This window comes from Drosophila ficusphila, unplaced genomic scaffold, assembly GCF_018152265.1.
Source record: "Drosophila ficusphila isolate 14025-0441.05 unplaced genomic scaffold, ASM1815226v1 contig_198, whole genome shotgun sequence".
Taxonomy (NCBI): domain Eukaryota; kingdom Metazoa; phylum Arthropoda; class Insecta; order Diptera; family Drosophilidae; genus Drosophila; species Drosophila ficusphila.
The window spans coordinates 10,830,599-10,840,440 of record NW_025064092.1 but is presented as its reverse complement, the minus strand read 5'-3'; the positions used below and the strand labels follow the sequence as shown (position 1 = coordinate 10,840,440).

Sequence of the window (9,842 nt, the reverse complement as noted above, 5' to 3'; positions counted from 1 at the left end):
TATATATATGCACAAGAGTTACTACATTTTGGCAAAAAAAAAAAACGATATAGCTTTGAACTTCGGTATTTCCAATTTTTGTTAAACAAGAAATATGTCAAACAAAATACATAAAGGCTAAACCACATCGAATACACTGTGCGACAAAATTTAACAAAATGTTTGTTTGAGTTACTTTTTTGATTGTTTTCGGTTAAGGGGCATAAGTTATGCACAAAAATATTTATGCCACCTTCTAAGTGATAAGATTTCTTTTTTTATGATAAATTTTATGAAATTATTATTATGAAAATATTTAACACAAAATATTATTTTTTTTTTTACTTCCAATAAACTATTATTTTTTTTGAAAGTGAAATTTTTTTCTGATTTTTTTTGGCTTTTTCAGAGGTATCCTCGCGTAACAAGTTCCATACGTAGTCGCCCAGAGTATAGAGCTGGGAGAAAAAAATTTTAAAGCATTGTTATAAAATCCTAACGGTATATTTGCTTAATATATTTTAATTAATAGATATTGAACTTGCATAAAACGCTTATAACGGTGAAAAAATATTTTCCCAATATGGTATTATAAGGCTGTAAAATATGCAAAAACACGCGTTTTTGGGACCTTTGAGTGTGCGTAGAAGCTGATTGGCTATTGATATTAACAAATCCAAAAACTTGTATTCTTATTTTGACTAGTAGAAGTGAAAAATAAGAAAAAATCAACTCAAACATTTTTTTGTCGCACAGTGATATATGACAATTTTTCTATTAATTTTCCATATTTTCGGCGATTGTTCAAATGACAGCTATATGATATAGTTGACCGATTTTGATAAAAATTGAATTCAAAATTCAAGAGACGTTGTCAAAAGTCTAATTTGCAAAAATCCTGATTCTATGATGAAAAACAAAGGTGTTATCATTTTATTTTATATTTTTTATATAGCTTTTTCGATCTTTTCTGTGGCATACATATATAGTTGACCAATTTTTATGAAATTTTTTTCTCATTCAAGGGTTATTAAAAAACTCCAAATTTAAAAAGTCATGCTCGTGGGATTAAGAACAACAACGTTATTATTTTTTTATTATTTAAATATAAATTTAAAAAAAAATAAAATCACCTAACTAATCATAGAATTAAACAGATTTAAAAGTGAATTGTTTTATTGGGAGAAACTAACAGTATGGGTATTCCATCGCTCAAACACATTTAATTGTACCAAGAAACCCATGGTTAGTGCCTCCGCTTGTGACCTTGCAAGGCAATGGTTGGAATCTTTGCTAACCATTTATAACTGAAATGTTTAAACTAACGTTAGACTTATGACGCGTTTTTAAATAAAATAATTGCACAAGGACAATAATGAGAAAAATATCTTGTATTTTCAAAAAAATTATGTACAATTCAAACTAAAGCTAATCAATAAACAACAAGTATACAACAAAATATACAACAGTAAATCGTCTTAATAGATTATAGGGAAAGACTTTTTTGTTTGGGAATAAAACATTTAATTTATTTGAGAATCTATGGAGTTCTATGGGACATAGCCAGGATCCCCAATTAAACCAGTTGCATCAGCAACGAGGTCAGCACCGAAATAACGACGGCAGACCAAAAAACGCCAATACACGAAAGCTAAATCCGCTGATCGCGAGCCAAGCCCCAATAAATATCAAGCGTATATAGTATATATATATATATATAGTCGCCTTCTTGGGTATCTGCGAACACATCGAGTAGTCCCTGAGCTAAGGGGACGAAAAACTGGCCTAGGGGCTGGACTTCGATCTGCGATTCCTTCTTAATTCTATCTAGATTTGTATATGTTGTAATATGTGTATAATTCTTACAAACATGTATAATGTGGGATAGGCGGGCTTCTAATGTTCAAAAGGCGCGGGCTAGGCGGGAAAATTAATGTTATAAGCCTTCGGATTTGTACAATTTCACTTTGTTTTCGCCTTTTGAATACAGATCAAAGTCTTTTGAGAAACGATGCTCAATGGAGAACGCGTACACAATATATATATGAATATAGCTAATAATATCTATGTAGAAAAAAATGAGCACTCGCACAATTTGAATCTTTGGCAAGACCGCAGATACTGATCACAAGAATCGTTTCGATTTAGTTACTCCGTATTGCTAATGGCTACAACTAATCGCACTCGCTCGTTAAAATTTGGCTAATTGTGGAGCAGAGACTCGGGTACATGTACATTCATAGGAATACGTTACACGTGGCGGACATAATTGAACCTCTGTCGTTAAGTACTCTAAGGTCTAAATTCGCTGCGTTCCCTCTCATTTTCGTTTCAATGTTCGAACGCTCCGTCGTCGGGATAGAGGTTCACCAGGATGGCGTAGTAGTGGCATCCGGCGGCCAGCACCACGAACAGGTGCCAAATGGCGTGGGCCATCGGTATCAGGCCGTCCGCCTTGAAGAACACGATGCCCAGTATGTAGAAGGCGCCGCCGAACTTCAGCTGCAGCATTCCGTGGAAGTGGTGGCCGGTGAACACGACCACCAAAGCCGGACCCAGGCCCATTACCAGGTAGAAGAACGTCTCCAGGCACTTGTAGCGCTCATGAAAAAGCTGGTTTGGACGCAATTAAGGATAAATATATTAATAATTGTTGTGGTACAAAGTCGAGTTGAAGCTAAACACACATTTCACATCAGAAAATCTTCTGAGAAGATCCAATTTATCTCCACTTACAGAATACATGTACACATAGCTGAACAAAACTCACCTGCTGGTAGGTAATCCCGATTCCTGCCATCAGCCAGATGACCCACTCCATGCAGAAGAGTATGGCCGAGTGGTCGGTGTTCTCCAGCGTGAGCCAGGGAAAGTAGGATCCCGCAATGAAGACATAGATCATGGCTCGGTCGCAGCGATGGAGCACGTTCTTTAGGCTCTGGTAGGTCTGCCAACCCAAACTAGGCCAAGCCTTGACATTTTTCGGGGGTCTACGAGAACATAACTTTGAATAGACGCATGACAAACAATTTAGTTGCCTTACTTGTGCTCCGCGCAGTAGCAGGAGCAGTGGAAGAAGGTGGACACCGTGAAGAGCATGCAAAGGGCTCCGCCGTAGACCCAGGAAACCAAATACTGGCTGGCACTCGATGAGCGTTCGAACAGTTTTACGGCCGCAAAAACGGCGGGAAGTATCCAAATCCCGTGGGTAATCACATTGGCCACCTGCTCAATCTGTTTTTGGAGGCGGGGGAAACAGGTGTTGATATTGTAGCTTGGACTGTATATAATAATAATAACCAGACTGCAACTCACCTCCGTTGGCTGGTAGGCACAACCGGGCTTCGCCTTGGCATTCTTCCACTTGACATTACGCAGCTGCAGCTTGAGCTTCGAGTTTGACTTGATTATGGACTTCCAGAACTTGCTAAACAGATTCTCGAGGAAGGCGTATTTGTGCTGCAGGTCCTCCATCAAGCTGAGGCCTCCATCTCCGTTTCCATTTCGATTCAGAGTGTTGTTACCACTTCCGTGGCCACTGCCTGCGCTGGTGCTCATCGTGGACAGACTGCGGATTAGATTCCGAATTGGTTGATTGATTGATTGCCAGCAGACTAGCCGAGCTAACCCATCCACCCACTTTTTCTTTCATGACCCATTGATTGTCTTCGGGTTTTGGGCCTCAAGTGATAAGCACACGACTGCAGTCACTGGACAATGGACAACCCGAAGCCACTTGAGACATACATTGCGGAATTAAGGTAATTTATGCTGATTCGCCTGTAGTTTTGCACACACAACTTGCATTCAATGGCCAAGGTTGCTGCTTTTGACCCGCAATTGAAACCAGTTCCGCTGATTGGCGGGCTGCTTATCTCGCGTGTCTAGAACATGGTTTAAAGTCCAAATCGGCTGAGAATATGTGCCCCTGCGGGAATATGATTATGGGACTCTCAAAATTTGATTGTAATTTCAGTCGAAACGGGTCTCCAGGCGGTTTGCAATTACTCCAAGTTTACTAAGGCATGAATATGGAGAGGTTTGCTAGAACCCTAAAAACATTTGCAATTTAATGAGGCAGAAATATCAACTATGTGCTGGTTAATAACCCATGAAAATCACCTTCTAATAGCGCTCAACTTAATTTTTAAACCAGATTGTATATATTGTATTGTATATTAAGTAGACTAAAACTTTACCGACTTGTCCGTAAAATTTCTCAAGTTTTCAATAAGCGAATGATATTGGGTGGTGGTGGGGGAAGCACCCCAAAAGTATGCCTCATTGGGCGCAGTGGGGGTCACAAGGTGAAACAGCATAACGGTCGCCCCCTTCCAAGTATATCACCATAACGACTATGCTAATCATTATAAAAATAGATACCTCAGGCATTCCTTATATTGACAATTACCAAACAGCAGGTGAGGGACTAGGACACTGGCAGAAAATTCGATTAGTTTCTTTATATATGTTTTAGGGATTTTTGGAATTTTAAATATACAATTCTTCTTGATCACCCTGAAATCGGATTTTGTAATATTATAAAATCTGTTTATAGTAATAAACTATTTTCCTCCAACTTTTTTCCTGCACGTTTTGACCGTGTAAGTACTTTTTCAGTGCACTGAAAGATTGTTTACATCTTCCCGGCGGAATAGAATCAATTGCCGTAATAATCCAATTTGTAACGTTGCCGTCACGCAATTCAGCCTTGTAGCCTGTTCACCTGTATTTCCTATACTTTCTCAATCCCGGAAAGAACCCTAACAAATCGGTTACTTCCGAAATTCTGGAGGGAAACTTACCGTCTTACAGGTTTCGAAAACTCGGATGCGGATGCTGGAGTTGAGGAGCCCTTGGCATGCGGATGCCAATGTGGATATTTGGATCTGGATCCTTTGCAGTCCGGCGGATTCGGAATCCCAATCCCACGCAGGAATCTCAGGAGCCCGAAACGCGGTGCACTGCATCTGGTTTGAGGAAAACAGGAGGGGGTTATTGGACCTGGCGTCCGCTTTTCGCGGATTTCGGGGGACTATTCTAGCGATGGGAGGGACGTCGATGTAACATCGACACTTTGTCGATGTAAGTGAATCGAGTGCTGTGCATTCGATATCCCATCACTAACAATTTTACTATTTTTAAATATCTCAAAACATGAAGCTTGAAATTGCATAGGAAGGTTAATTTTTATTAAAAAAGTAAACCTTCTGTATAAATTCTGAAGATGAAATTAATTTTCATACTTATTTTACAATAAGGCGCTATATCTGTGATTTGGTGTTCTAAGTAGTCTGAATCCGGATCTCTTAGTCATTTCAGTCATATATTTTCTTGTTGTGTAAATACTGAATCTATAAAAACTTTATTTTTTTTAATCTCAACTAGAAGATATGTATAAGCGGTTTGCCGCCAAAAACAATATCTGAACGTTACGTTTCTTGCGGTTTGCTCGTCAGCTTAAGAACCGATAGAACCCGCGGAGCATTGGGACCGCCCGCGCATCGATAACAAATGCGACAATCTGATAATCGGTAATCGGAGAAAACGTGTGAAAAAGGTGCGTGACTTTCTTGTTGTTGAATTTTCCCATATTTGTATAATTTTTACCGAATTTCGCAGCAAAAGGTGAAAAAGGTGCGTGACTTTCTTGTTGTTGAATTTTCCCATATTTGTATAATTTTTACCGAATTTCGCAGCAATAGTAAGCAAAGATGTCTGGACGAGAGGGCGGTAAGAAGAAGCCACTGAAGGCGCCGAAGAAGGACTCTAAGGATTTGGACGATGAGGACTTGGCCTTTAAGCAGAAGCAAAAGGAGCAGCAGAAGGCTCTGGATGCGGCGAAGGCGAATGCCTCCAAGAAGGGACCACTCGTCGGCGGCGGGATCAAAAAGTCGGGCAAGAAGTGATAGTCACTGTTATGCCCACAAGTCAGCACAGTCCCCTTCCGCCAGGAGAACTCAGAGTTGCAGCATTTTCAGCCAAAACACACACCCATTATGATGACCAAAATTGAATGTCAAGCCAGCTGGAAACCACTTCTTTTTATACTTACGATTACCAATTAAATAGAGCATTGTACGTAGGTCAAATGGAGATTTATTGTACGGACTGAGTCAAGTCTTTAAGCTCGCGGAAAACTGGCCTGCGTTCCGGGCAACTGGACAGACTGCGAGGCCACAGCACAGGCGGCGGCTATGTGAGCCTCCAGCTTGTTTTGTGGATACCGGGCAATGTTATGAGCCAGTGCCCCGATGAAGGCATCGCCAGCTCCCGTGGTATCCACCACTTTCTCGGGCGGCACATGCGGTGCTTTTACATGGTGGAACACATCTTTGGAGTCTGACGATCCAAAGACAGCACCCAGTTTACCCAGGGTAATGATCACCGTATTGGCACCCATCTCTATAAGCTGCCCAACGGCGGTTCTTGCTTCCCTGCGAGAAGAAGAGCGCTTTTCTAGGGGATTTCACTTTGTTAATTAATAGGTTAGACTTACTCCACCGTCTCAATGCTGGCCATTTGGGTCATTAGACCCGCCTCGCTTTCGTTCACACAGAAGATGCTGGCCAGCCGGAGCAGTTCCCGTGGTGTGTTCTCCATTGCCGGGGCCGCATTCAAAATGGAAACGCCTCGGAAGGATTTCAGGGCGGTCAGCGTGGCCTCGACGGGCGTCTCCAGCTGGCAAACCAAAACCTTGGCTTCGCGGAATAAAACTTCAGCCAGAGTCACATCGCGGGAGCTCAGCTGGCTGTTGGCTCCCACCACGATGATGATGTTATTTTCCCCTCCATCAGATACTGCTATTTGAGCCACGCCCGTTGTCTGGCCCTCCAGCTGCTGCACGTGCTCCACATTGACCTTCTCCTCAATCAACTGCCTGAGGTAGTCCCCGCCAAAGGTGTCTGCCCCCAATTTGGCCACCAAAGCTGTCCGGGATCCCTGACGAGCGGCAGCCACACATTGATTGGCGCCTTTTCCGCCGTAACCCGTTTGAAATCGGTGCCCATGGAGCGTTTCCCCTGGTTTGGGAAGTCGCGGGGTATAACTACATATAATCAGAGATGAGATCCTCAAGCGCCTTCGAAGTTTGCACTCACTCACCATATAAAATCTATGATGGCCGAGCCAAAGACCAGAACTTCTGGGGCTTGAGTTTCAGCCATGTCACCCGTAATCCGTAATCGTTGCAAATGCAGTAGTTTGTTGTCAAATGAGTAGAGTTTTTCGCTCTTATCGCGCCGAGATTATGTGACCCCCGTGGATGAGGGGCAAGGACAAGGACGGGGGGCAGTGGGCGGATCACTATCAGCTAGCTGGTTCACTCCATTTCTGGCCAAGATCGGGGAGCGGTGCGGATGTCTGTTTTGGATAAATTGGCTAGTTTATAGCCAGAAACGCGGGAGACCTAAAATACTAGAAAATACCATAATTACAAGATGTTATTAAAAACTTTGTTGCCATTAATTACTTAAATATGTTATTTTGAATATTAATAAAGTCTAATCTAAGAATGTGAGCATAGTACGGTAAACCCAAAAAATCAGATTCTTTCAAATTTTGTTTTATTTTTTGTTCAGCTTGAATTGGGCGAAAATTTGGATTAATGGTTCTAAAATTTAAAGTAAAAAATTAAAAGAAATTAATAGCGGCAACAAGTACCAAGTTAAAACTATGATTAAAATCGTGATAATGCGTATATATAGTAGGTCTTTATCATACTAACAAAGAGCAAATTCAAAATTTTATTCGATTCAGTTCAGACATTAAACTTGTGAGCAAGAAAAAAGCTTTTGTACCCTTGTTGTTAGAACTTCTAAGGATCAACATTTCCATGGCAGCTAAATGATATAGAAGTCCGATGTTTATAAAGAAACATTTTAAAAGATCTTTTATCGTAACGAAATGGTGAATGCTGAACAAAATACATTGTAGTTTAACAACATCGAAGCTTTGATAAGGTTTTTGTATAATTTTGTAAATTCCTATGACATTTACACCATTTGTAGCATTCCGATTTTGTTGATATTTTATTTGTAATTCAAGAGTTGTTGAAAAGACTCCTTTAAATTAAATAAGCGTTTTTAACTTAATTTTAACATAACCACAAGACATATGAGACTAATTTCAACAGGCAAACCCTCAAATAGAAAGAGAAGACAACAAGCACGATTTCAGATAAATCATGTTTATTAAATATACATTGTACAATTATATATCGATTCGGCTGGCCTTGGGACAAAAAAAGGGGACCTACTACAATTGTAGCCTATGGGTAATACATGCGATTTGAACTTGGGGGGGACTGGATTTGGATTTGGGATACAACACACAGGCGTTTCGTTCTAGGAGTATAATTAGAATTACAAGCCACTCTACCGATTAACATGTTTTTAAATATAGCGTACAACTAGCTCTTATCGCGGCGTTTCTTCCACACTTTTGCTTTCTGTTCTGGCGGGGATCGCGGGGATCGCCCTTTACCATATATTTTCTGTTCGGGTTTCCTTGTTGATTATCCTGCTTAGACTCTATTATTGCGACTCGTAGCGAATGGATGGACGAGTGAGTTGAGATAACATTGAGTGGACTGCACAGCCAATGTGTTCCTCGATCGAGCCTAAATTCCGGCCCGCTCCAGGGCACTCAGCTGTGTGCCTAGGCGCTCTTCCTTGGCTTTGCGCTCGGCGCTGATCTTCTTGGAGCTTTGGTAGGTGTTGAGGAACGTCTGCACGTCAATCTTTCCGTTCAGAAAGTGCTCCACATGCCGATCACAGTCGGCATCGGCATTAGAAGCAGCAATCTGAAGGAGTTCCTAGAGGGTCAACGTCAATATAAATCATTAACTTGGATTTTAAGTGTTCCTTGATGGGTTTCCCTATTTACCCTTATGTGCTGGGGTGCATATTCCTCAGATTTTTTCAAGTATTTCTTATTCAGCTGGTCGCATTTTTCGCCCAGAGTTTTTAAAGCCGTGTAATCATCGCTGAGGCGTCGCTTAAGCTCCACCAAATGACTGCCCTTGGACTCGTTTTCTCCTGGATTTGGGGGTAGAACTTAATGAATTCTGCTCTGCTTTTCCTTGTCACGCACTCACTTGATATGTTCTCCACTTGGTTCATCATAGAGTCCAGCTCCTCGTTGAGGTGCTGCACCACAGACATTTCTTCGATAAAGTCGTCGAAGAACTCTGGATCTCTGTCTAATTGTTTGAGTTCGTCCAGCGATAAAGTGGACAGATTGGGCATGTTGCCCGCTTCGCCAGCGTCCGCCGTCTCCTTGACATCGTGTCCTTGAAGTCCTTGAGCTTGGGCGTGACCTTGCGGTGAGTGCTGGGTGGTGGGCATTTTTGCTTTCCAGTCCCGGCTTACAAGTTTCAGTAGATGTGCGTTGGATTAACTATAAATTTACATTGTGTCAGTTGGCAAAAGGAGCAAAAAACATTTTCACACCTACTCAGGTTTAAATTTAATGCTGAGGGTCGTCGGCACGAACTGGAGCACCCTGTGACCTCCAGTGGGAGTTGGCGACCCCGGCTGCGCAAAAAACGGTTTGCGAATTATGAAAATTATGAAACTCCCGAAGGTACCGCCCCCTGTCTGGCCATTACTCACCCAATTTCCTTCTGCTGGTTTCCTAATCTTTCCAGAATTTGCCTTCGGATCGGGAGCGTTGGCTTTGTTTGCCCCGATCGGCGTTTCATTATCCTCTGTTCTGACGGTTCTACCCAGTGTTGCGGGGTTGGCTATTTTTTTTTTTTTAGCCAGATGTGGCTTTTTCTTATATTGAATCTCTTTAAAGTTTATATGTTCTTTAACTTATTTCCTGAACCCGATTAAATTTAAACTTATTTTTCTAGAAAT

General features: G+C 41.5%; 4 protein-coding genes across 7 annotated transcripts; 1 reads left to right on the top strand and 3 right to left on the bottom strand.

The window, feature by feature from the left end:
• Positions 1-1,352: 1,352 nt before the first annotated feature.
• Positions 1,353-5,053, bottom strand: LOC108092949 (monocyte to macrophage differentiation factor). The gene is made up of 5 exons (XM_017192820.2): positions 4,785-5,053; positions 3,295-3,547; positions 3,023-3,213; positions 2,750-2,969; positions 1,353-2,592 (listed from the first exon to the last, which is right to left on the bottom strand). Exons 2-5 carry the CDS (start codon positions 3,535-3,537, stop codon positions 2,311-2,313), a joined length of 936 nt encoding a protein of 311 aa, XP_017048309.1. The 5' UTR covers positions 3,538-3,547; positions 4,785-5,053; the 3' UTR covers positions 1,353-2,310.
• A 305-nt stretch (positions 5,054-5,358) lies between these two features.
• On the top strand, positions 5,359-6,064 carry LOC108092952 (translation machinery-associated protein 7 homolog). Of its 3 annotated transcripts, XM_017192823.2 has the most exons (3): positions 5,364-5,539; positions 5,602-5,616; positions 5,679-6,064. In XM_017192823.2, exon 3 carries the CDS (start codon positions 5,694-5,696, stop codon positions 5,886-5,888), a length of 195 nt encoding a protein of 64 aa, XP_017048312.1. In that variant the 5' UTR covers positions 5,364-5,539; positions 5,602-5,616; positions 5,679-5,693; the 3' UTR covers positions 5,889-6,064. The 3 variants fall into 3 exon arrangements, with proteins under 3 accessions (XP_017048313.1, XP_017048312.1, XP_017048311.1); XM_017192824.2 differs by lacking the exon at positions 5,602-5,616 and having other exon boundaries at positions 5,359-5,539; XM_017192822.1 differs by having other exon boundaries at positions 5,483-5,616.
• Positions 6,063-7,383, bottom strand: LOC108092951 (ribokinase). Its single transcript, XM_017192821.1, has 3 exons — positions 7,084-7,383; positions 6,479-7,027; positions 6,063-6,416 (listed from the first exon to the last, which is right to left on the bottom strand). The coding sequence occupies exons 1-3, from the start codon at positions 7,143-7,145 to the stop codon at positions 6,104-6,106; spliced, it is 924 nt and encodes a 307-aa protein (XP_017048310.1). The 5' UTR covers positions 7,146-7,383; the 3' UTR covers positions 6,063-6,103.
• A 768-nt stretch (positions 7,384-8,151) lies between these two features.
• Positions 8,152-9,725, bottom strand: LOC108092848 (vacuolar protein sorting-associated protein 37C). Of its 2 annotated transcripts, XR_001771453.2 has the most exons (6): positions 9,594-9,725; positions 9,436-9,515; positions 9,077-9,378; positions 8,866-9,017; positions 8,388-8,794; positions 8,152-8,324 (listed from the first exon to the last, which is right to left on the bottom strand). XR_001771453.2 is itself a non-coding variant. In XM_017192668.2 (5 exons), the coding sequence occupies exons 3-5, from the start codon at positions 9,324-9,326 to the stop codon at positions 8,600-8,602; spliced, it is 597 nt and encodes a 198-aa protein (XP_017048157.1). In that variant the 5' UTR covers positions 9,327-9,378; positions 9,436-9,515; positions 9,594-9,725; the 3' UTR covers positions 8,152-8,599. The 2 variants fall into 2 exon arrangements, 1 of the variants encoding a protein (XP_017048157.1); XM_017192668.2 differs by having other exon boundaries at positions 8,152-8,794.
• Positions 9,726-9,842: the final 117 nt, after the last annotated feature.

Excerpts from the sequence above, each read along its gene's own strand:
- LOC108092949 (XM_017192820.2), bottom strand. The coding sequence starts at position 3,537 with ATGAGCACCAGCGCAGGCAGTGGCCACGGAAGTGGTAACAACACTCTG. Across the intron at positions 3,214-3,294 it reads GTGCCTACCAGCCAACGGAG|ATTGAGCAGGTGGCCAATGT; the intron begins GTGAGTTGCAGT and ends CTCCAAAAACAG. Across the intron at positions 2,970-3,022 it reads TGCTACTGCGCGGAGCACAA|ACCCCCGAAAAATGTCAAGG; the intron begins GTAAGGCAACTA and ends ATGTTCTCGTAG.
- LOC108092951 (XM_017192821.1), bottom strand. The coding sequence starts at position 7,145 with ATGGCTGAAACTCAAGCCCCAGAAGTTCTGGTCTTTGGCTCGGCCATC. Across the intron at positions 7,028-7,083 it reads GCCATCATAGATTTTATATG|TTATACCCCGCGACTTCCCA; the intron begins GTGAGTGAGTGC and ends GATTATATGTAG. Across the intron at positions 6,417-6,478 it reads GCCAGCATTGAGACGGTGGA|GGAAGCAAGAACCGCCGTTG; the intron begins GTAAGTCTAACC and ends TTCTTCTCGCAG.
- LOC108092952 (XM_017192824.2), top strand. The coding sequence starts at position 5,694 with ATGTCTGGACGAGAGGGCGGTAAGAAGAAGCCACTGAAGGCGCCGAAG.
- LOC108092848 (XM_017192668.2), bottom strand. The coding sequence starts at position 9,326 with ATGCCCACCACCCAGCACTCACCGCAAGGTCACGCCCAAGCTCAAGGA. Across the intron at positions 9,018-9,076 it reads CCAAGTGGAGAACATATCAA|GAGAAAACGAGTCCAAGGGC; the intron begins GTGAGTGCGTGA and ends CCCCAAATCCAG. Across the intron at positions 8,795-8,865 it reads ATGCACCCCAGCACATAAGG|GAACTCCTTCAGATTGCTGC; the intron begins GTAAATAGGGAA and ends TTGACCCTCTAG.